This window comes from Schistocerca gregaria, chromosome 9, assembly GCF_023897955.1.
Source record: "Schistocerca gregaria isolate iqSchGreg1 chromosome 9, iqSchGreg1.2, whole genome shotgun sequence".
Classification (NCBI taxonomy): Eukaryota; Metazoa; Arthropoda; class Insecta; order Orthoptera; family Acrididae; genus Schistocerca; species Schistocerca gregaria.
The window spans coordinates 107,845,231-107,871,561 of record NC_064928.1 but is presented as its reverse complement, the minus strand read 5'-3'; the positions used below and the strand labels follow the sequence as shown (position 1 = coordinate 107,871,561).

Sequence of the window (26,331 nt, the reverse complement as noted above, 5' to 3'; positions counted from 1 at the left end):
ATTTAATTTTTAAATCAGGGAGTCCTTTTCTGGACACCCTTTATTTATTTATTTATTTTAGTTTGACATCGTCACTGGAAATATGAACTAATTTACATGTGTAAATGGCCAGCTGTTGCCAGTCATTAGATTACAGTCGTTTTCAACTAAAGGAATTCTAAACAGGAAACAAAATAGGTTCATTCATCGAAAATACTGCTGAGCTTAAACTTTTTTAAACATGCACGTTAGAAAAGATAAATATTCCCCTCTTGCAACTGAAAGGAGAAACTTTATAAGATAAAAAAAATTTATTTGATAAAACAAGTATCTCTCTTTTGCCTCTTCTTCTGTCCCCCACCCCCACCCCCAACGTGTACAATCGCAACATATTTCATTAACATTCAGTACTCTTCACACCATAGTCAACCAAGATACCCAAAGAAGAGCACCAATATGCAAAAGGAACCCAGTACAAACGTAACTTCCGCTGATTTACAAATGGGGTATATAAGCACGAATTCTGTTGCTGCTGGACCATGAAGTTGTTTTTGTATGTCAATCCTTAAAACAGGTGGAAATTTAAGTTCAGGAGTACACTATTTGTTAAGAAGTGTAATGAATTGCACATTTAATTGATTGCAGAAATCTTTCAGAGCAATGCGTGTTGGTCAACTACGCCCAATAGTGTCACATTTTCCTGTGTCAGCGAGGGAGACACCTCCATTATGAGTATGCCTGCAACAGACCTGGCGTTCGCCGTGACTAGCTGACGTGACGTCACGAACAAGCACCGAGGCCTTCCTTTGAGGCGGTGTTGCGCGCGCTCACTAGGAGACTTCAAATAATACACACGTAGCGTTTCGCATATGTTTTTTCGGCTGAGAAAAAAATGCGTTGCATTACTTTCTGGGCAACCGTCGTACATATAAGATTTACTCAACATGGAGCAATCCATTTCTGCAGGAATACTCTGGGTATCTACAAATCTGAGTGTTAAAGTATCACCTGATATGAAAAAATTAAAAGACCCTTTACATGAAGTATAACTGACATAATGTTCACATTAAGTTCCATCTAAGACAGAACTCTGGTGGCCTATCTAAGACAATGCTATCGTCTTGATCGGTGGCTGCGAAATGGAGCGAGTGTTCCCTTGCCGTAAGGTCATCGACTGCAGTGGCACAGTGAAGCTCTAGGAGGCGTGGTTCTGCCGGCGTTTCTCATTCATCGACTATCGTTTTCTGTAGTTTCGGTGCGAGGTGGAAACCTAGCTTTTTTCGGACGACACCACAGCAGGGAAGTGTATACAATGGGCATACGCCGTCGCATACCTAGCAAAAGGCTCACTCCTGCAACATAAAACTGCAAGAGAAATGCATGACTGTACATAAATGGACATGCTAGCCAAGCCAGCAGGTTCCACTTTTGCATCTGACTACCAACGGCGCCTGAGCAAGCTACCCAATACATTACAAACATTACTCATGGTCGGAACAGCTTCCTGCACTACTGGCCATTAAAATTGCTACACCAAGAAGAAATGCAGATGATAAACGGGTATTCATTGGACAAACATATTATACGATAACTGACATGTGATTATCTTACACGCAATCTGGGACCATAGATCCTGAGAAATCAGTACCCAGAACAACCACCTCTGGCCGCAATAACGGCCTTGATACGCCTGGGCATTGAGTCAGAGCTTGGATGGCGTGTACAGGTACTGCTGCCCATGCAGCTTCAATACGATACCACAGTTCATCAAGAGTAATGACTGGCGTATTGTGACGAGCCAGTTGCTCGGCCACCATTGACCAGACGTTTTCAATTAGTGATAGATCTAGAGAATGTACTGACCAGGGCAGCAGACGAACATTTTCTGTATCCAGAAAGGTCCGTACAGGACCTGCAATATGCGGTCGTGCATTATCCTGCTGAAATGTAGTGTTTTGCAGGGATTGAATGAAGGGTAGAGCCATGGGTCATAACACATCTGAAATGAAACGTCCACTGTTCAGAGAGCCATCAATGCGAACAAGAGGAGACCGAGACGTGTAACTAATGGCACCCCATACCATCACACCGATTGATACGCCAGTATGGCGATGACGAATACACGCTTCCAGTGTGCGTTCACTGCGATGTCGCCAAACATGGATGCGACCAACATGATGCTGTAAACAGAACCTGGATTCATCCGAAAAAATGACATTTTGCCATTCGTGCACCCAGGTTCGTCGTTGAGTGCACCATGGCAGGCGCTCCTGTGTGTGATGCAGCGTCAAGGGACACCGCAGCCACGGTCTCCGAGCTGATAGTCCATGCTGCTGCAAACGTCGTCGAACTGTTCGTGCAGATGGTTGTTGTCTTGCAAACGTCCCCGTCTGTTAACTCAGGGATCGAGACATGGCTCCACGATCCGTTACAGCCATGCGGATAAGATGCCTGTCATCTCGACTGCTAGTGATACGAGGCCGTTGGGGTAAAGCATGGCGTTCCGTATTACCCTCCTGAACCCACAGATCCCATATTCTGCTAACAGTCACTGGATCTCGACCAACACGAGCAGCAGTGTCGCGATACAATAAACCGCAATCGCGTTAGGCTACAATCCGACCTTTATTAAAGTTAGAAACGTGATGATACGCATTTCTCCTCCTTATACGAGGCATCACTACAACGTTTCACCAGGCAAAGCCACTCAATTGCTGTATGTGTATGAGAAATCGGTTGGAAACTTTCCTCATGTCAGCACGTTGTAGGTGTCGCCACCGGTGCCAACCTTGGGTGACTGCTCTGATAAGCTAATCATTTGCATATCACAGCGTCTTCTTACTGTCGTTAAATTTCGCGTTTGTAGCACGTCATCTTCATGGTGTAGAAATTTTAATGGCCACTAGTGAATGTACACTCCTGGAAATGGAAAAAAGAACACATTGACACCGGTATGTCAGACCCACCATACTTGCTCCGGACACTGCGAGAGGGCTGTACAAGCAATGATCACACGCACGACACAGCGGACACACCAGGAACCGCGGTGTTGGCCGTCGAATGGCGCTAGCTGCGCAGCATTTGTGCACCGCCGCCGTCAGTGTCAGCCAGTTTGCCGTGGCATACGGAGCTCCATCGCAGTCTTTAACACTGGTAGCATGCCGCGACAGCGTGGACATGAACCGTATGTGCAGTTGACGGACTTTGAGCGAGGGCGTATAGTGGGCATGCGGGAGGCCGGGTGGACGTACCGCCGAATTGCTCAACACGTGGGGCGTGAGGTCTCCACAGTACATCGATGTTGTCGCCAGTGGTCGGTGGAAGGTGCACGTGCCCGTCGACCTGGGACCGGACCGCAGCGACGCACGGATGCACGCCAAGACCGTAGGATCATACGCAGTGCCGTAGGGGACCGCACCGCCACTTCCCAGCAAATTAGGGACACTGTTACTCCTGGGGTATCGGCGAGGACCATTCGCAACCGTCTCCATGAAGCTGGGCTACGGTCCCGCACACCGTTAGGCCGTCTTCCGCTCACGCCCCAACATCGTGCAGCCCGCCTCCAGTGGTGTCGCGACAGGCGTGAATGGAGGGACGAATGGAGACGTGTCGTCTTCAGCGATGAGTGTCGCTTCTGCCTTGGTGCCAATGATGGTCGTATGCGTGTTTGGCGCCGTGCAGGTGAGCGCCACAATCAGGACTGCATACGACCGAGGCACACAGGGCCAACACCCGGCATCGTGGTGTGGGGAGCGATCTCCTACACTGGCCGTACACCTCTGGTGATCGTCGAGGGGACACTGAATAGTGCACGGTACATCCAAACCGTCATCGAACCCATCGTTCTACCATTCCTAGACCGGCAAGGGAACTTGCTGTTCCAACAATGCACGTCCGCATGTATCCCGTGCCACCCAACGTGCTCTAGAAGGTGTAAGTCAACTACCCTGGCCAGCAAGATCTCCGGATCTGTCCCCCATTGAGCATGTTTGGGACTGGATGAAGCGTCGTCTCACGCGGTCTGCACGTCCAGCACGAACGCTGGTCCAACTGAGGCGCCAGGTGGAAATGGCATGGCAAGCCGTTCCACAGGACTACATCCAGCATCTCTACGATCGTCTCCATGGGAGAATAGCAGCCTGCATTGCTGCGAAAGGTGGATATACACTGTACTAGTGCCGACATTGTGCATGCTCTGTTGCCTGTGTCTATGTGCCTGTGGTTCTGTCAGTGTGATCATGTGATGTATCTGACCCCTGGAATGTGTCGATAAAGTTTCCCCTTCCTGGGACAATGAATTCACGGTGTTCTTATTTCAATTTCCAGCAGTGTAGTTATAAGTGCATGTCAGAGCTCAGTGAATTCAAAGGTGGGCAAACTCTTGGTGCTCGTCTGGCGGATGCTTCAATAACCTAATTAGCCGAATTGTTTGGTGTTTCAAGACACACCATATCGAAGATGTATACCGCATACTGCGAAAGTGGGAAACGGGTTGGGTTGGGTTGATTTGAGGGAAGAGACCAAACAGTGGGGTCACCGGTCTCATTGGATTAGGGAGGGATGGGGAGGAAAGTCGGTAGTGCCTTGTCAAAGGAACCATCCCGACATTTGCGTGAAGCGGTTTAGGGAAATCACGGAAAACCTAAATCAGGATGGTTGGACGCGGGATTGAACCGTCATCCTCCCGAATGCGAGTCCAGTGTGCTCACCACCTCGTTCCGTAGAGTGGGAAAATTGTTCAAATGGCTCTAAGCACTATGGGACTTAACATCTGAGATCATCAGTCCCTTAGACTTACAACTACTTAAACCTAACTAACCTACGGACATCAAACACACCCATGCCCGCGGCAGGATTCGAACCTGCGACCGTAGCAGCAGCGCAGTTCCGGACTGAAGCGCCTAGAAATGCACGGCGACAGCGGCCGGCAAGTCACAACGAGGATGAAAGTGTGTGTTGCTTGATTGTGGCAAATTGCCATTGGAGAGGATTGCGACGAAAAATAAGAGGACGACAGCTGCAAAAGTCACTGCAGAACTGAATGTTTCACTAGCAAACCCTGTCAGCACCAAAACAACACGAAGGGAGCTCCATAAGCCGAGAATTGCAGAGCCAGCTGAAATTCCCAAACTAATCACCAATGACACAAATGGCCGTAACAGGAGAAATGTGGTGGCAAAACCATAAAACATGGACTATGGGGCAATGGAAGAAAGCCACTTGCTCGGATGAGTTTTGTTTCACACTGTTTCAAACCTCTGGCTGAGTTTACATCCCAAGAGTGAAATATGGCGGGTGCTTGGTGATGATTTGCTCAACCTTTCTCGTCGTGTTCCATGGCCCCCATGATTCGTCCGCGAGGTCGCATTACTGGTAAGGATTATGTGACCATTCTCACTCATCAAGCCCAGCCAGCGGAACAATGTTCGTTCCCCACTGGTAATGCTACGGTACAAGAAGACAGGAACCATGTTCACGAAGCTCGCGTCGTCCAGGGCTGTTCTTTTTTATTTTTATTATTATTTTTTTTTTTTTTTTGAAGCACAAGGATGAAGCGTCACACGTGCCCTAGCCAGCCGTAGCCAGATCTCCATATTATTGGGACTCTTCAGTCTAGTTTGGCGAGAAGAGTATGTGATCACTATCCAACTCCATTCCATCATCGCTACTTGAACTTGCCACTAACTTGCAGGAAGATTGCCTTGTAAACGATACAGGACCTGTATTTGTCTATTGTAGGCGCCCCGGTGGTCCCGGTCACCTACGGTGGACTGGAAGCCGACCGGTAACCTCTCCAGTTGACAGGATGCTAGAAAATGACTCTGGACGCGTCAGAAACGCCAAAGAAACATTACTAATTCATAACACCTTTATTCCTGCCGAGTACAATGTGGTTTGGTGATATCAACGACCTTCCCCGAGTCCTCGCTAACTCGTAGCGATGACACCAGCTCCGAGCCACACATTCTTGCTAGCACAGCGCCGCGTGCTGTGATGTAGCGAAGGAATGCCCTTACTTTGTACTTCGGCCGAGCATGGCTGGTGGCGCCCGGCTGGCTGACCGGCTCGGCTGCAGGCAGCAAGCTGATGCACATATGAGGCTCCGGGTTGGAGTCCTGGCGCTGTCGGCACGAGAGGCGTTCTCGTAGTGTGGAGTGTACTCTATCCCACCCCGTCTTCTTCCCTGCTCCTCCTGGTGGCTCGTCCGCGGTGGACGGGCGGAATGGGCTGCAGTCCCCCAGCGTCGTCGGCTCAGCCGGTTGTGACGGCGGATGCACAGGGCCTAGGCCCCGCACGATCTCGACGACGGCTTACTGATGTGGTCAGCATTGGCGGCGAGTGAGTCTGCTGCGATGTCTGCTAATCCTGTGTTGATGAATGACAGTGGCAGCACAGCTGGTACTGTCTCCTCACGTCTGCTGCTGGATGGGCCGCCCTTAATGCAACATCTCCTTAATAAAGATTAACATGTCGATCACCGAGCTGAGCGCTACGCAGCGTCCCAGTACACATCTAACTGCAAGTCTAACTGCGAGTGCCTTGTTGTGCTATCAAAGCTGGCGTATTTAAAGGAAGCACGAGCGACATCCTGATGTCATGCTCGTTTGTAATGAACACATTCGTTCCACTTATAGTGCTGATTTATCTGTCGTACTCGCCCCTTAGGTGTTCTTCTAACAGAGTTATGTTGTTATGGCAGACTTATGCGAAGTTATGAAATGCAGTACAGCTGATGCTACACCTCTGTCTTACACTCTACGAAGATCTCCGTCTAACACAAACACGCGCGCTAAGCAATTCTCTCTCGCCTGTTGTGGGTAACCAGGCCACTGTCGCTGCGTGACGACACATTCCGATATATGTGCAATCCTTTTACCTCTTGGCTAACCTACTGCGTCTGGCTCTCGGCATAGGCAACGAAACTTTGACAATATTCCATGTTTCCAACTCTTTACTATTCCACGACACTACAACATTCCAAGACGACTGAAAGCTGTTTTGATGCCGACGGGTTTCTTACACCGTATTAGGCACGGTATCGCATCATGTTCTTGGCGTTTCCGTATTTTTGTTCACCCCTGTATGTTTCTTCCCACGCCACGTGCTCGGATTCTCCACCAAGTGGCATTCAATCTTGGGGTGTGCAGTAGTACAATGTTTTACTTCATCAGTGTACATGAATTATGTTCTTGTCTACCGTGTAAATGGCATAAAATCATTGGTTGGAGACATTCTCTGCTCAGGGACTGGGTGTTGTGTTGTCCTAATCATCATCATTTCATCCCCATCGACGCCAAGTCACCGACGTGTCGTAAAATCGAAAAACTTGCACCCATCGAACGGTCTACCCAACGGGAGGCCCTAGTCATACGACATTTATTTGCTGTATGAGTACTTGATCATTACCATTAGTCAATATAGTTGTCCAATGTAATCATTATTTACATTTATTTATCAAAAATTACACACATTAACTCATTTGGCCACATCTATCATCAGAATCTGTTACACAAACAAAACAAGTAAGAAGTAACATCTCTACAAGAAATAAAAAATTAAAGAATAAATCAAAAACATCCAACACATAAAATCTTGAAATACTGCAACTCTTTAGTTCATATGACCATTTGTACACGGGGTTAGTGCTGTTTACCCCTGTAGCCTATCTTAAACAACAATCTGTGGACATTAGGTTCCTTCGAAAGCAACTGGTCTTGTCACATTAAAATTCATATTAAAATTGTTGTTGTGGTCTTCATTCCAGAGACTGGATTGATGCAGCTCTCCACGCTACTCTATCCTATGCAAGCTTCTTCATCTCCCAGTACCTACTGCAAGCTACATCCTTCTGAATCTGCTTAGTGTATTCATCTCTTGGTCTCCCTCTACGATTTTGACCCTCCACGTTCCCCTCCAATACTAAATTGGTGATCCCTTGATGCCTCCGAACATGTCCTACCAACCGGTCCCTCCTTCTAGTTAAGTTCTCCTCAATTCTATTCAGTACCTCCTCATTAGTTACGTGATCTACCCATCTAATATTTAGCATTCTTCTGTTGTTGTTGTTGTTGTCTTCAGTCCTGAGACTGGTTTGATGCAGCTCTCCATGCTACTCTATCCTGTGCAAGCTGCTTCATCTCCCAGTACCTACTGCAACCTACATCCTTCTGAATCTGCTTAGTGTACTCATCTCTCGGTCTCCCTCTACGATTTTTACCCTCCACGCTGCCCTCCAATGCTAAATTTGTGATCCCTTGATGCCTCAAAATATGTCCTACAAACCGATCCCTTCTTCTAGTCAAGTTGTGCCACAAACTTCTCTTCTCCCCAATCCTATTCAATACCTCCTCATTAGTTACGTGATCTATCCACCTTATCTTCAGTATTCTTCTGTAGCACCACATTTCGAAAGCTTCTATTCTCTTCTTGTCCAAACTAGTTATCGTCCATGTTTCACTTCCATACATGGCTACACTCCAAACAAATACTTTCAGAAACGACTTCCTGATACATAAATCTCTATTCGATGTTAACAAATTTCTCTTCTTCAGAAATGCTTTCCTTGCCATTGCCAGTCTACATTTTATATCCTCTCTACTTCGACCATCATCAGTTATTTTACTTCCTAAATAGCAAAACTCCTTTACTACTTTAAGTGTCTCATTTCCTAATCTAATTCCCTCAGCATCACCCGATTTAAATTGACTACATTCCATTATCCTCGTTTTGCTTTTGTTAATGTTCATCTTATATCCTCCTTTCAAGACACTGTCCATTCCGTTCAACTGCTCTTCCAAGTCCTTTGCCGTCTCTGGCAGAATTACAATGTCATCGGCGAACCTCAAAGTTTTTACTTCGTCTCCATGAATTTTAATACCTACTCCAAATTTTTGTTTTGTTTCCTTTACTGCTTGCTCAATATAAGATTGAATAACATCGGGGAGAGGCTACAACCCTGTCTCACTCCTTTCCCAACCACTGCTTCCCTTTCATGCCCCTCGACTCTTATGACTGCCATCTGGTTTCTGTACAAATTATAAATAGCCTTTCGCTCCCTGTATTTTACCCCTGCCACCTTTAGAATTTGAAAAAGAGTATTCCAGTCAACATTGTCAAAAGCTTTCTCTAAGTCTACAAATGCTAGAAACGTAGGTTTGCCTTTTCTTAATCTTTCTTCTAAGATAAGTCGTAAGGTCAGTATTGCCTCACGTGCATTCTTCTGTACCACCACATTTAGAAAGCTTCTATGCTCTTCCTGTCTAAATTATTTATCGTCCGTGTTTCACATCCATACATGGCTACACTCCATACAAATACTTTTAGAACGATTTCCTGACCCTTAAATCTATACTCGATATTAACAAACTCCTCTTCTTCAAAAACGCTTTCCTTGCCATTGCCTGTCTACATTTTACATTCTCTCTGCTTCGACCATTATCAGTTCAAAAAAATGGTTCAAATGGCTCTGAGCGCTATGGGACTTAACATCTGTGGTCATCAGTCCCATAGAACTTAGAACTACTTAAGCCTAAGGACATCACACACATCCATGCCCGAGGCAGGATTCGAGCTTACGACCGTAGCAGCCTCGTGGTTTGGGACTGAAGGGCCTAGAACCGCTCAGCCACAGTGGCCGACTGCTGTCTCTGACAGAATTACAATATCATCGGCAAACCTGAAAGTTTTTATTTCTTCTCCATGGATTTTAGTTCCTACTCCAAATTTTTCTTTTGTTTCCTTTACTGCTTGCTCAATATATAGACTGAATAACATCGGGGATAGGCTACAAAACTGTGTCACTCCCTTCCCAACCACTGATTCCCTTTCATGCCCCTCGAGTCGTATTATTGCCATCTGGTTCTGTACAAATTGTAAATAGCCTTTCGCTCCCCGTGTTTGACCCCTACCAACTTCAGAATTCATATTAAAGTCTGTAAATTGAGCAAACAGTCATTTCATAAAAGTAATCGATAAAAACAGTATCGTGGCAACTGTGTTTTTTTCCATTTATTTTTATTTCAGCGCCCTTGTAGCATGTGGCTGGGAGGAAGGGGGTGGGGCGTCAGTAGAACAAAATTCGTTCTTTAGCAAAGAGATTTTAAAGAATGTGACAAAGATGAAAACATTGATGTTATTAAAAGAGAAACGTTACACACGGTTTAAAGACAATATGTAGGATGGATTTTGTTGGCATCTACATAAGAAAATTCAGACTGTTTTCTTCTTTTTAAATAAAATCAAAGGCCTAACAGTTAAACAACAAAAGTATAAATATATATATTAAGAACACATCGCAGGTTCTTCTAAGAAAAAGCACTGCACTTTCATTTAAAATCTGAAGGATCTATATTGGGAGGAAAGGTATTTTAGAGGAGAGAATGTGTTCTCTAAACTTTGCTAGAAAAATAAATGGTTCATTACTTACGAAGCTGTGGAGAAGAAGGCGGATGTTGGGATAAATACTGGAAAGAGAGAAGGTGTGGAGACAGAGGGTGAGGAAGAGATTGGTGTGTGGTAGGGTAGTGGTATCAAGAGGAAAGGGATGGGGAGAGACGAAGAGGGAAGCTCTGAGTAATTTTTTTATTACTGTTTTTGTGGTGAGGTCTTATGGGACTAAACTGCTGCGATCATCGGTCCCTAAGCTTGCACACTACTTAATCTAACTTAAACTAACTTACACTGAGAACGACACACACACCCATGCCCGAGGGAGGACTCGAACCTCCGACGGGAGGATCCGCAGGGACCGTGACAAGGCGCCTAAGACCGAGCGGCTACCCGACGTGGCAGCGCCGATGTAGAGCGGGATAGGTGTGGAGGTGTTAAAGTTGGCAGGACAGATAAATATCGTAGCGGATCTCATTGTCTGCCGAACGGAGGTGGCAGGAAGGTCGTAAATATTAAGGTAAAAGTCATGGACACTAAGGTGTGAGCAGTTTTTTCTATAATGATTGGACTTTGAAGAGGTTGATCTAAAGGAGCCATTGGTTGCACCAGGAGATAATGTAATTGAGGTGGATTTGGAGAAATCTTTGGCATTTATGAAGTGTAGGGTAGAGGGCGAAGAAGTGGTTTTATCAGTATGCTGAACGACGTGGGTTGGTGGAGATGGTTTGTAGTACACCTCGGTCGAGCGCCTACGCATGCCGACTACCTGCACAACAGACGCGTCAGGTGGGTCACGGACCCACTGTCGGTTGTCAAGCAGAAATTAGGTGAATCTGAAAGCCGCCAGGAGGCATCAGATATACGCTTAAGGTCGCGGCGTACACGAACTGGTTTATTAAGCAGACACGTGACTGAAAATAGTACAGGGAGTATTCTGCTGCAGGCAGCCCATTTAAGGGGAAATGTAATGGACTTGGGTCCAAAAAATCTATTTTTCGGGATTATTATTTTCTTAATCTACAGAGTTTAATCTATGTTGTTTGTGAATTTTATTGTGATATTATGATTAGAAATACTTTAAAAATATTAAACTGTTAAACTCTGCAGTGGCAGCTGCTCCCACCTTGTCCACCATTTGGGAGACTGCTTACTTCAGCGGAATGTTTGTGAGTGTAAAGGCTTCTTTCGCCGATATCTTTGGCTGACATATGTATCTTTGGCTGACATTTGTATATCTTTGGCTGACTATTTTCATGCGTATGGTTTACTTCTGTCTGAAACGTTTGAGGATGGAAACCCACTAGGAGGAAAAGGTCGGTTTACTCTGAAAGAAAATGATTCTCTTCACTTCTATTATGGGAGAGCTATCAGGAAAAATACAAACAACTTAGAGACAACAAATTATCCACTGATCAAACACCAATGCATAATCTGTCTCCAAAAGACTACTGTTGTAAGTACAAGAGAAGTACTGAGACGTATTCGTATAAGAACTCATTACCTGAAACTGTTACGAATACAGTTAAACCCACATTGTTTCTTGAAAACACTGATTTACTGAGGAAGTGTCTTCATGGGAAAACACAGAATGTAAATAAAAAGCCTCAATAATTTAATTTGGATGCTCAAAAAGAACATTCTATGGACTCGAAGTGCTCAGCACAGGTGTCTATGCTGCGGTTTTATGCTTTAATGACGGGAATAATGCAGGATTGAAGTGTTTCAGATAGGCGGTATAGATCAAGGCGTGTTTACAACAAAAGCATTTTATAGCATCGATGAGAGCAGGGTCAAGAAAGCTGACAGATCACTGTATTACTTACAAATATAGGCAAGGCAGATTACAAAGGGGGAGAAGAGAAACCTGGAGAATGAGGAGTATCAATATTGAGGATTTTAAAATTGAGGTATGACAATTACATGTGGAAGTATGGGAAGATAATGTTTGAACCCTACTTTCTCGGTTTTACATTTCTTTTGCATTATCAGAAGTCTTTTCTGAAAAAGTATACGCGCTAATGCTATGAAATTTTCAGGAGTTATTCGAAACATGTCGCTGTCTTACTGAAACTGAAAAATATGAGAGCCTGTGATTATATTCAGATTTTTATAAGACTGTAAGTAGAAGAAACCTTAATTTTAGATCTTAAATTCAAAACTTTGTTAATAATATAATTTGTACTATAAATTAATGATTGTATTTCAGCGGTCATATAACCTTCTTAGAATACTACAATAACATTTTCAAATTCATTGCATGATTAGAATTTGAGCTATGGCTTTTTACAAAAAGGACAATAAAAATAAAAATTCAAATTTCTGGTAGAATATTAACCCTGCATCTTTTATTATATTTTCCTGTTAAAATACGACTGTTTGTTTACACATGCAAAATTTTAGATCTGAGCATTAGTGACTATGGGTGTAATGATTTTTAAATAAACGCCTACATTTTCGGTTACATCGTCCCTTAAAGCCGCGCACAGACCACAGTCTTCATCCTGTAAGCATCTGGGCCAGGCGCCAAAGAGCAAGAGCTCTTCCATAAGCAGGGGCTTACTACGGTGCTGCCAGGAATATGTGTCACAGTCCACTGCCAGCTACGTCAGCGACTCGCTCTGTTAAGTAAACGTTGTGGCTCTCTGTTGTCATCAACAAAGATTTTCCTTCCTTATAGTATGTTTAGGGCGCAGCTTTGAGATGGCTTTAGTGGAATTTCTGAATGATCTTTGTGTATGGCCTGTTTTATGGTTTTCGTCGTTCAGCTAGTTATCGAGGGCAGTCTTTCTGCTAGGCCGGCCGGAGTGGCCGTACGGTTCTAGGCGCTGCAGTCTGGAGTCGAGCGACCGCTACGGTCGCAGGTTCGAATCCTGCCTCGGGTACGGATTTGTATGATGTCCTTAGGTTAGTTAGGTTTAATTACTTCTAAGTTCTAGGTGACTGATGACCTCAGAAGTTAAGTCGCAAAGTGCTCCGAGCCATTTGAACCATTTTATTCTGGTCACTTGTGTGGTTTCTATTCTATAAATGTATTTTTGTAATAGTTGTCGAGATATTACTTCTCAAGTCTTCTGTTTACTAACAGATTCTGATGGAAGCCGTAGCCGAAGCGCGATAAGGTGTACAATTTTTAATAAGTAAAAATATAAACTGCGATCAAAACGAACAAGTGTATTGAATATGTTCCTTTTATTTGTTGCTGCTAACATGTAATACTACGACATCTCCAGTATCTTGTATTAGTATGAGTGAATGAGTAGACCTACAGTCTATTGTCCAACATATACAGTCGAGACACATTCTGCTGGGAAAGTTGTTACTGTCGGGCAGCAGACAACACTAACCCGCCTTGCGACAAGAAAGCTATTCGTCACTTTATATGCCACAAGATTTAAGTCCGTTTTTTCTATTTAATTTGCAAACTTTTTATTTTATTCATGCGTCCCAAGCCTTGGTAAAACATTTAAAAAAAATGAATAATCATAAAAGAATGTTAACAGCGCAAGCCACCTGACGGTGTGTGGCGGAGGGTACCCTGAGTACCTCTATCGGTTCTCCCTTCTATTCCAGTCTCGTATTGTACGTGGAAAGAAGGATTGTCGGTATGCTTCTGTGTGGGCTCTAATCTCTCTGATTTTATCCTCATGGTCTCTTCGCGAGATATACGTAGGAGGGAGCAATATACTGCTTGACTCTTCGTGGAAGGTATGTTCTCGAAAATTCAACAAAAGCCCGTACCGAGCTACTGAGCGTCTCCCCTTCAGAGTCTTCCACTGGAGTTAATCTATCATCTCCGTAACGCTTTCGCGATTACTAAATGATCCTGTAACAAAGCGCGCTGATATCCGTTGGATCTTCTCTATCTCTTCTATCAACCCTATCTGGTACGGATCCCACACTGCTGAGCAGTATTCAAGCAGTGGGCGAACAAGCGTACTGTAACCTACTTCGTTTTCGGGTTGCATTTCCTTAGGATTCTTCCAATGAATCTCAGTCTGGCATCTGCTTTACCGACGATCAAGTTTAAATGATCATTCCATTTTAAATCACTCCTAATGCGTACTCCCAGATAATTTATGGAATTAACTGCTTCCAGTTGCTGACCTGCTATATTGTAGCTAAATGATAAGGGATCTATCTTTCTATGTATTCGCAGCACATTACGCTTGTCTACATTGAGATTGAATTGCCATTCCCTGCACCATGCGTCAATTCGCTGCAGATCCTCCTGCATTTCAGTACAATTTTCCACTGTTACAACTTCTACATGCCGAAATTGTTCCGGCGTAACAACAAGCGCCGGCACGAAGATCAAGAAGGATACAGTGATTAGCAATGCAAAGTAGTTTCAAGCCCTATTATTCTTTGGAGCGTGAATTTACTCCATGGAATAGGTTCTCTACTATCTATGTTTTCTCTTATGAAAAGAAGGATTTAGATCTTGCCGATTAGCCGTGAAAGAACGATGATGTATATGTATGTATTATTGAGCTAGTCGCCATCTTGATGAGATTCTGTATGAGAAGGAATTTAATACATGAACTAAACTAAAGTAAGTGTGTTCGCGTATTATTTAACTGGTTATTATTGACAGTGTCTGCTTACTACGCAGTGTTGCATGGGATCAGTGGGGAACGTCTGATTTACACTGGACGAACCTGCCGTTTTGTACGCTCAAGATATCCAGTTCATTACTTACAATAAATGGGCTAACACGGTCTTACCAGCAGATCTCCGGTCTTCCCCATGTGATCACCGAAAGTTAATAATTATTACAAATATTTTCAGGAGATCGGCTGACAATTTTCGACGCACCGAGACTTCGAAATTACTTCACTGCCTTATGGAATTTAAGTTAAGCTCAATTTAATCAGGATAGAACAGTATTGAACTGTGTGAATGTAATAAGCCTGCTTTGTGAATGAAAATTCCCTTAATATACGCATATTTTCTACTATCCTGATCAGTGAAGCTAAATCAGGCCGGTGTGAGAGAGGTTATTAAATTTCAGATCCCACAGAAAATATTAAAAGCGGCCTCTACACGAAGAGAATAAAAGCGACGCGCCGCCTAGCCTAGGATGTACTGGAAGAAGAGCCGTGACTTGTGAACAGTATCATTTGCTTGCATGGAAATTGTATACATTGGAGGACATTGATTATTTGCATGTCGCCAATTGCTTGCGACCAATCTTTGTAAAGACGCCAAGTTAAGTATAGTCAATCTACTTTATTGTAATAAAAATCATCAATGTGATTTGCTTGAATTGTTGTTTAGCTATCGAAGAAAGGAGAATCACGGGTTGCTTATATTACACGAGAGGGCAGGATACAACACAAATACTCTCGAAATTACATATAATTACAACTTACCTCACTGAAAGCAAACAAGATTGAGTATTTCATTCGTATGATGCATCTATTTCTGTTGCCGACTGTTCTTATGATTGGCACTTTATTTTACACGCAAAACGTACAAAATATCTGCTTATTACTGCACCTCACTGGACTTCCCCATTCACGAATATTTGTTTAGTATACAGGGTGTTACAAAAAGGTATGCCCAAACTTTCAGGAAACATTCCTCACACACAAATAAAGAAAAGATGTTATGTGGACATGTGTCCGGTAACGCTTAATTTCCATGTTAGAGCTCATTTTAGTTTCGTTCTTCCACCTACGCTCAATGGAGCACGTTGTCATGATTTCATACGGGATACTCTACCTATGCTGCTAGAACATGTGCCTTTACAAGTACGACACATTATGTGGTTCATGCACGATGGAGCTCCTGCACATTTCAGTCGAAGTGTTCGTACGCTTCCCAACAACAGATTCGGTGACCGATGGATTGGTAGAGGCAGACCAATTCCATGGCGTCCACGCTCTCCTAACCTCAACCCTCTTGACTTTCATTTATGGGGGCATTTGAAAGCTCTAGTATACGCAGTCCCGGTACCAAATGTAGAGACTCTTCGTGCTCGTATTGTGGACGGCTGTGATACAATACGCCATTCTCCAGGGCTGCATCAGCGCATCAGGGATTCCATGCGACGGAGGGTGGATGCACGTATACTCGCTAACGGAGGTCATTTTGAACATTTCCTGTAACAAAGTGTTTGAAGTCACGCTGGTCCGTTCTGTTGCTGTGTGTTTCCATTCCATGATTAATGTGATTTGAAGAGAAGTAATAAAATGACCTCTAACATGGAAAGTAAGAGTTTCCGGACACATGTCCACATAACATATTTCTTTCTTTGTGTGTGAGGAATGTTTCCTGAAAGTTTGGCCATACCTTTTTGTAACACCCTGTATATGGTCTAAACTTTGCTTCTGCTGTTTTTTCTCGAACTTCGAGGCTTGTGAAAAACTAACAAAAAATTTACGATGCAAAGTATTGGCCGTCGCTGACCAATGCTTTCTCCTAGCTTTAGGGCAGCATACGAATCCCGCAGTGTATAAACCGGGAAACTTTTGAGAGGAGCCATGAATACATCCAATTTTGCACTTGTTCGTACGACCGCAAGTGCCAGTCAGGTCGTGTGCCACAGAGAAAGGTGACAGTCAGAGGGATTAAGATCCGGAGAATATAGCAGGTAGGGTAGAACTTCGCATTTCAACGTTTCCAAGTATGTTTTGACGGGATTTTCGACTTGGGGTCGTGCACTGTCGTGCTGAAAAATCATCTTTTCGTGTCCATTGCTGTGTTGTGGCCATTTGTCTTTCAGTGCTTGGCTCAAACACATCAATTGCTTTTGATAACGATCTCCTGTGATCGTTCCCGTCGGTTGCAGTAGCATCGAAAGCTTTCTCTCTTTCACAACCATGTTGGTCTTCAACGTCAAAATCAACGTTCTTGAAGCATGGAAACGATTTTCTGCAAAGTTCTGTCACTAACAGGCGTCTCATCTAAGGCCTTTTATGAGCCTCAGCAGCAGATTTCTTCATAACAAAGCAGAAAATTAAAACCTCCCGCAGATGACGTGCAATGGACTAATAAGTTGACATATTCAGCTGAGAAAACTTTAAGATGCAATCAAAAATCTAATAATATTTTGATGGTGTTATATTCTCAAATGGTTAAGCTTACTGTATGTCACTTATGACCTACGACTGCTTTCCACTAGCGCAGTCCGGAACCGCGCGACTGCTACGGTCACAGGTTCGAATCCTGCCTCGGGCATGGATGTGTGTGGTGTCCTTAGGTTAGTTAGGTTTAATTAGTTCTAAGTTCTAGGCGACTAATGACCTCAGATGTTAAGTCGCATAGTGCTCAGAGCCAGAGCCAGCTTTCCACTAATGCCGTCTACTGCAAAACGGCGGAAGCAAAGTTGTAGACCTAATAATTACTACTTCTTCAAAACACGACAGTGTTGAAATATTCTGACGTTTGTGGCTCAGATGTAGCAAAAAATGCAGAACTGGTTTCATTAAAGTAGGGAAGCAGTTCTATCGTTTTGGCACTCTGGTATCACGCCTGTGTCGTAATGTTCTCATCAACAACAGTTATGGTGGTTTATCTTGTACTAAATGACAATGGGCGATGGCACCTAGGCCACAACTGTTCGCGATTGGAAGAACATTCTGGGGAATTGGAGTGAATGATGTGTACACCCAGATCGCACGACGTGAATCCCATCAGACGATATATGGAACACAATCGAAAGGCCAAATCGTGCATCAAATCGCGTTCTTGCAACAATTTCGCAATTATGAACGGTTATAGAGGTAAGATGGTTCAATATTTGTGTAGGGAATTTTCAAGGACTCGTTGACTCCTTGCTACGTCGAGTTGCTGAAATAGACCGGTGAAAAGGATATCCAACACAGTATTGGGAGGTATTCGATCACTTTTGTCACGTCAGTGTGTAAGGGTTTCATTTTTACTACACTATTGGCCATTAAAATTGCTACACCAAGAAGAAATGAAGATGATAAATGGGTATTCATTGGACAAATATACTAGAACTGACATGTGATTACATTGTCACTCAATTTGGGTGCATAGATCCGGAGAAATCAGTACCCAGGACAAGCACCTCTGGCCGTAATAACGGCCTTGATACGGCTGGGCATTGAGTCAAACAGAGCTTGGATGGCGTGTACAGATACAGCTGCCCATGAAGCTTCAACACGATACAACAGTACATCAAGAGTAGTGACTGGAGTATTGTGACGAGCCAGTTGCTCGGCCACCATTGGCCACACGTTTTCAATTGGTGAGAGATCTGGAAAATGTGCTGGCCAGGGCAGCAGTCGAACATTTTCTGTATCCAGAAAGGCCAGTACAGGACCTGCGATCGTGCATTATTCTGCTGAAATGTAGGGTTTTGTAGCGCTCGAATGAAGGATAGAGCCACGGGTCGAAACACATCTGAAATGTAACGTCCACTATTCAAAGTGCCGTCAATACGAACAAGGGGTGACCGAGACGTGTAACCAATGGCACCCCATACCATCATGCCGGGTGATACGCCAGTATGGCGATGACGAATACACGCTTCCAATGTGCGTTCTGCGCGATGTCGCCAAACACGGGTGCGACCATCATGTAAACAGAACTTGGATTCATCCGAAAAAATGACGTTTTGCCATTCGTGCACCCAGCTTCGTCGTTGAGTACACTGTCGCAGGCGCTCCGGTCTGTGATACAGCGTCCATGCCGCTGCAAACGTCGTCGAACTGTTCATGCAGAATCTTGTTTGCAAACGTCCCCATCTGTTGACTCAGGGATCGAGACTTGGCTGCACGATCCGTTACAGCCATGCGTATAAGATGCCTGTCATCTCGACTGCTAGTGATACGAGGCCGTTGAGATCCAGTACGGCGTTCCGTATTACCCTCCTGAACCCATCGATTCCATATTCTGCTAACAGTCATTGGTTCTCGACCAAAGCGAGCAGCAATGTCGTGATACGATAAACCGCAATCGCGATAGGCTACAATCCGACCTTTATCAAAGTAGGAAACGTGATGGTACGAATTTCTCCTCCTTACACGAGGCATCACAACAACGTTTCACCAGGGAACGCTGGTGAACTCCTGTTTGTGTATGAGACATCGGTTGGAAACTTTCCTCATGACAGCACGTTGTAGGTGTCGCCAGGGGCGCCAACCTCGTGTGAATGCTCTTAATAGCTAATAATTTGCATATCATAGCATCTTCTTCCTGTCGGTTACATTTCGCGTCTATAGCATGTGATCTTCGTGGTGTAGCAATTTAAATGGCCAGTAGTGTACTTGAGGTACAGAATCCTAACAATGAGCAGGAGTATCGTGATTGTATGTGTTATGTTCATAGTTCCGCGTAGTCAGCGCGTACACAACTTTCCCAGTAGAGCGCGCCCCGATAAGCACAACAGCGCAGGCGCAGCGCTTGTCCGTCACCGCACTACGAGATGGCGCTGCCTTAGAGACGGACCAAATTCTGCTTCCGCCGATCCGCGTATTAATATGTAATGCAGCCTATGAGATTGCTGCTAACGTAGAACCTTTTCTCCTCGGGGATCACACTCGCGCAGTGATACCAGAATGCGCGAGGTATTATAATGAGTGTACATACAGGCCTCCAATTAGTCAGTCTGCATTATTCTGTACGAGTCTGCATTTATGTGCACCTGTCTGTACCAGCCTACATTAGTCTGTAACAGTCTATAGTCAAGTTTCAGTCTGCGCCTAATACGATTACCATATTCCTGTACATAGCCATGAAGATAATTGTATAGACATTTTTGTCAAGTATCAGAGATATGTGAGAATAAGATTAAAGTACCAAGACCAAAGGAACTTCAGATTATCAGTTGTAAATAGCATCCAGAATCAAGTAAGGTTTATGATTGTTATTATTTTAATAAATGTTTGTGAAAATTAATCAACTTCTGTTTAAAGTTGGTCACCGTCAATCTGCTACTGTAAGGGTGCAAGTGGCATTTCTATCATCAGACCTAACAGCAGAAGATAAACGCGCCACGATAAGATCATGAGACATATTGCTGACACTTGCCTATCTCGTTAGAGCGGTAAGGCAAATAATCTAATGGTGTGTGTACCGACGGTGTTAGAGTATGCACACCACAGTATGTGTGTGGTGGTGGTACTTACGTTGGTGGGCATGTGGAAGTGGACGTCGAGGAGGGCGAGCCCGGCGGGCAGCTCCAGGCCGTGGGGCGGCAGCGCCTCGAGCAGCGCCAGCACTGGTCCCCCGACGCTGCAGGCCACGGGCCGGCGCGCCGCCGCCAGGGGGCGGACGCCCGGGGGCGGCGCCGCCCCCCTCTCCGCGGCGCGCCGCAGCATGCCCGCCGTCGACAGGGGCGGCAGCGGCGGCAGCTGCGGGGGCGGCGACGGGTGGTCCTCCGCCCCGCCTTCCAGGTCCTCCTCGGCGTCCAGCGTGGATGGCGTCAGCGGCGACGCCCTGCCGGTCACGGTGGAGCGAGAGGACCGGCGCAGGGGCGGCGCCGCGGTGCTCCGGGACGCCGTACCAGACCTGCATCAGGCCACCGAGGCATCACAGTACAAGCGGCTCTCTGCCCTACAAGGGGGCATTAGGGACAGTAGTAAGTGGGTAGGTTGAGCGCACTCGTAGGTAATCTTCCGTAGGTTGAGCGCATTCGTAGTGTTTTTGCAAAGCTACTTACAAGGGAACCTCCCCATCCCGACCCACTCATAATTAGATATAAGTTGGCACAGTGGATAGGCCTTCATAAACTGAACACAGATCAATCGAGAAAACAGGAAGAAGTTGTCCTTCTCCGCCACACACCGTCAGGTGGCTTGCGGAGTATGGATGTAGATGTAGATGTTGTGTGGAACTATGAAAAAAATAATCAAAATATACAAACTGAGTAATCCATGATCAAAATAGGCAACATGAAGGATGATGTGAGCTCAGGAGCGCCGTGGTCTCGTGGTTAGCGTGAGCAGCTGCGGAACGAGAGGTCCTTGGTTCAAGTCTTCCCTCGAGTGAAAAGTTTAATTTTTTATTTTCATACAATTACCAAAGTTCAGGCACTCACACATATCAACTTCGCTCTCCAAAATTTCAGGACATGTTCAAATTTGCTTGGACATATGCAGTATTTGACGGTCTACACACGGAAAAAGTTCAAAACGTTAAAAACGTATGTTTTGACAGAGCACATTGAAAACTGTGCGACTGTGAAAATGTTGCATTCATTTGTTGCAGGTATGTGACAAACTCTTATGTTTTCATCACTTTTTGGGAGTAATTATCACATCCACAAGAAAACCTAAATCGGGCAAGGTAGAAGAGTCTTTTTACCCATTCGCCAAGCGTACAAAGTTAGGTGGGTCGACAACATATTCCTGTCATGTGACGCACATGCTGTCACCAGTGTCGTATAGAATATATCAGACGTGTTTTCTTGTGGAGGAATCGGTTGACCTATGACCTTGCGATCAATTGTTTTCGGTTGCCATTGGAGAGGCACGTCCTTTCGTCTACTAATCGCACGGTTTTGTGATGCGGTCGCAAAACAGACACTAAACTTATTAAAGTGAACAGAGACGTCAATGAACGAACGGACAGATCATAACTTTGCGAAAATAAAGAAAGAAACTTTTCACTCGAGGGAAGACTTGGACCAATGACCTCTCGTTCCGCAGCTGCTCACGCTAACCACGGGACCACGGCGCTCCTGAGCTCGCCCTATCCTTGATGTTGCCTATCTTGTGCATGCACTACTCAGTTTGTATATTTTGCTTATTGTTTTCATAGTTCCACACAACTTCTTCCTGTTTTCTCGACTGATCTGTGTTCAGTTTTTCAAGGCCTATCCACTGTGCCAACTTATATCTAAATCTGAGGTGGGTGCGATGGGGAGGTTCCCTTGTTAGTGATCCATGGAGTTAAATATCTACTCCGAATTTTTCTTTTGTTTCCTTTACTGCTTGCTCAATATACAGATTGAATAACATTGGGGATAGGCTACAACCCTGTCTCACTCACTTCCCAACCACTGCTTCCCTTTCATGTCCCTCGACTCTTGTAACTGCCATCTGGTTTCTGTACAAATTATAGCATTTCGCTCCCTGTATTTTACCCCTGCCACCTTTAGAATTTGAGAGAGAGTATTCCAGTCAACATTGTCAAAAGCTTTCTCTAAGTCTACAAATGCTAGAAATGTAGGTTTGCATTCCTTAATCAATTTTCTAAGATAAGTCGTAGGGTCAGTATTGCCTCACGTGTTCCAACATTTCTGCGGAATCCAAACTGATCTTTGCCAAGGTCGGCTTCTACCAGCTTTTCCATTCGTCTGTAAAGAATTCGCATTAGTATTTTGCAACTGTGACTTATTAAACTGATAATTCGGCAATTTTCACATGTGTCAACACCTGCTTTCTTTGGGATTGGAATTATTATTTTCTCCTTGAAGTCTAAGGGTTTTTCGCCGGTCTCATACATTTTGCTCACCAGATGGTAGAGTTTTGTCAGGAATGGCTCTCCCAAGGCCGTCAGTAGTTCTAATGGAATATTGCCTACTCTCGGGGCCTTGTTTCGACTCAGGTCTTTCAGTGCTCTGTCAAACTCTTCACGCAGTATCGTATCCCCCATTTCATCTTCATCTACAACATCTTCAATTTCCACAATACTGTCCTCAAGTACATCGCCCTTGTATAGACCCTCTATATACTCCTTCCACCTTTCTGCTTTCCCTTCTTTGCTTAGAACTTGGTTTCCATCTGAGCTCTTGATATTCATACAAGTGGCTCTCTTTTCTCCAAAGGTCTCTTTAATTTTCCTGTAGGCAGTATCTATCTCACCCCTAGTGAGATAAGCCTCTATATTCTTGCATTTGTCATCTACCCATTCCTGCTTAGCCATTTTGCACTTCCTGTCGATCTCATTAAAGTCCATGGAGAAGAAATAAAAACGTTGAGATTCGCCGATGACATTGTATTTCTGTCAGAGACAGCAAAGGACTTGGAAGAGCAGTTGAACGGAATGGATGGTTTCTTGAAGGGAGGAACATCAACAAAAGCAAAAGGAGGATAATGGAATGTAGTCGAATTAAGTCGGGTGATTCTGAGGGAATTAGATTAGGAAATGACACACTTAAAGTAGTAAAGGAGTTTTGCTATTTGGGGAGCAAAATAACTGATGATGGTCGAAGTAGAGAGGATATAAAACGTAGACTGGCAATGGGAAGGAAAGCGTTTCTGAAGAAGAGAAATTTGTTAACATCGAGTATAGATTTAAGTGTCAGGAAGTCGTTTCTGAAAGTATCTGTATGGAGTGTAGCCATGTATGGAAGTGAAACGTGGACGATAAATAGTTTAGACAAGAAGAGAAAAGAAGCTTTCGAAATGTGATGCTACAGAAGAATGCTGAAGATTAGATGGGTAGATCACATAACTAATGAGCAGGTGTTGAATAGGATTGGGGAGAAGAGAAGTTTGTGGCACAACTTGACCAGAAGAAGGGACGGTTGGTAGGACATGTTCTGAGTCATCAAGGGATCACCAATTTAGTATTGGAGGGCAGCGTGGAGGGTAAAAATCGTAAAGGGATACCAAGAAATGAATACACTAAGCAGATTCAAAGGATGTAGGTACTGGGAGATGACGCAGCTTGCACAGTATAGAGTAGCATGGAGAGTTCCATCAAACCAGTCTCAGGACTAATGTCCACAACAACCACAACTTAGTGATCCCCGGATAATGTTTTATTTATTTATTTTTTTATTGTTCCGTAGGACCGAATTAAGGAGAAGTCTCCATGGTCATGGAACGATTTAATACATCAAATTATAACACGATGGTAGAAACAGATAAAATTAAATATAAGAAACGTATTCAGGCGCAATTCGTAAATTTAAATAAACCAAATCAACAATGTTACACTGGAATTTGCTTAATTTTTCAGCTCTTCCAGGAGCTCCTCGACATAATAGAAGGAGTGATCCGTGAGGAAACTCTTTAGTTTAGACTTTAAAGCGTTTGGGCTACTGCTAAGATTTTTGAGTTCTTGTGGTAGCTTATTGAAAACTCCTTTCTGCACAAGTGTCAAGGAAGTGCATTCCACATGCAGATTTGATTTCTGCCTAGTATTAACTGAGTGAAAGCTGCTAACTCTTGGGAATAAACTAATATTGCTAACAACAAACGACATTAAAGAAAATACATACTGTGAGGGCAATGTCAGAATTCCCAGACTATTGAATAGGGGCTGACAAGAGGTTCTCGAACCTACACCACATATAGCTCGAATAGCCCGTTTTTGAGCAAAAAATACCCCTTTTGAATCAGAACAATTACCGCAAAAAATAATACCATATGACATGAGCGCATGAAAATTTGCAAAGTAGACTACTTTTCGTGTTGAACTGTCACTTATTTCAGATACTGCTCTAATGGTAAATAAAGCAGCATTTAGTTTCTGAGAAAGATCCTGGACGTGGGCTTTCCACAACAGCTTACTATCTATCCCAACGCCTAGGAACTTGAACTGCTCCGTCTCGCTTGTAATATGCCCATTCTGTCTGATCAAAATATATTTTTCGTGCCTAACTGTTTGATCTGCAATAATATCAGTTTAGTTTCTGTGTAGATGGTATATGCCTTATTGTATTTTCAACACAGTACTTCAAAATGAATTGGGAATCATAACCTTTTGCATCGAGAGCTATGAATGTGTGTTAACTGTTTCCTCAGATATCATCCACCTACAGAATTCATCATTTCTCTTAAATTTATAAACAATTCTACCTATCACTTGAGCCTTGTCCCGCAGTTACACAGGGTCAGCCATCGTTAATCGGATTTGGTATGTTAATGTTTAAGGGATGCCCTTCCTGCCGGCACCCTGTACCCCCTGGGACGGAATCTGTGTATCCCAATTGTCTGCGTCGAGTGTAATCTGTGGAACAGTGCGAAAGCATTCAGATGTCTGCGAGCTGTGTAACTGAGGCGTAACATGGGGACCAGCCCGGTATCCACCTAGCGGGATGTGGAAAACCGCCTAAAAACCACATCCAGGCTGAACGGCACATCATCCCTCGTAGTTAATGCGCCGGGCGGATTCGATCCAGAGCAGGCGCGCCTACCCGAGTCCAGGAAGCAGTACATTAGCGCTCTCGGCTACCCTTGTGAGTCTCTTAAATTTGTATCCAGTGGCAGAATACTGTGCCTCAGTGTGGCTCAACAGCAAACACACACACATGGTAGATAGCCAACTTAATGCAACAATGCGTATTATATCAGGCACAATCAGGCCAACTCTTACGGTGTGGCTGCCCGTTCTCAGTAACATAGCCCCTCCTAACCTGCGCCGAGAACACGCTCTGGTTAGATAATTTCAAAAAATCATGACCAACCCTCAATTAGAAATCCATGAAGATACTCACGACATCCAAGGAAACTGACTCCGGTCTAGGCATCCTCCGCTAAACACCGCACAGGCTCTGCACCAAACCATCTCTAAAATAAATGACTGATGGAAAGAGGAATGGGAAAGCAGAACAGCAGTAAACTGCCACAGTATGCCATGCATCTTTAGTAAACCAAAAGGACTTGATTGCCCTCGCAAAGTTTAGTCAACTCTTAATCGCATCAGAACCAACTGTGGGAGATGCGCCGACTCCTTACACAGATGGGGTAAACTTCCTTCGGCCACTTGGCGACAGCGGCGCTGAGAGACAGACGGTCAAACACATCGTGCAGGAATGCCCACTAAGGGCATATGAGGGTGACCTACAGGATTTCCTAATGGCGACCCAAGAGGCAATCGACTATATATCATCTAAGCTGGACGTCTGCTTGTGATTTCTCTTCTGTGAGTGTAAATTTACAATTGCTGGTGTCCTTATATACAAACTATTATTTATTGTTCTGTTTATAAATATATGATTTTTTTAAAATCGTGTTGTTTCTGTAATTTTTACTGTGATGTTATGAGCCATATGGTACATAAATAAATAATCTTAAATTTGTAAACAGTATCACGTTT

The 26,331-nt window shown here is 44.2% G+C and overlaps 1 protein-coding gene across 1 annotated transcript in view; it reads right to left on the bottom strand.

Moving 5' to 3' along the window:
* Positions 1 to 7,455: 7,455 nt before the first annotated feature.
* The window catches only part of LOC126291451 (uncharacterized), a 104,547-nt gene continuing 85,671 nt past the window's right edge, over positions 7,456 to 26,331 (bottom strand). Inside the window, exons 5-6 of the mRNA XM_049984964.1 lie at positions 20,469 to 20,850; positions 7,456 to 7,482 (exon numbers count right to left, since the gene is read on the bottom strand). Coding sequence (XP_049840921.1) covers positions 7,456 to 7,482; positions 20,469 to 20,850 — 409 coding nt within the window. The remainder of the gene's footprint in view (positions 7,483 to 20,468; positions 20,851 to 26,331) is intronic.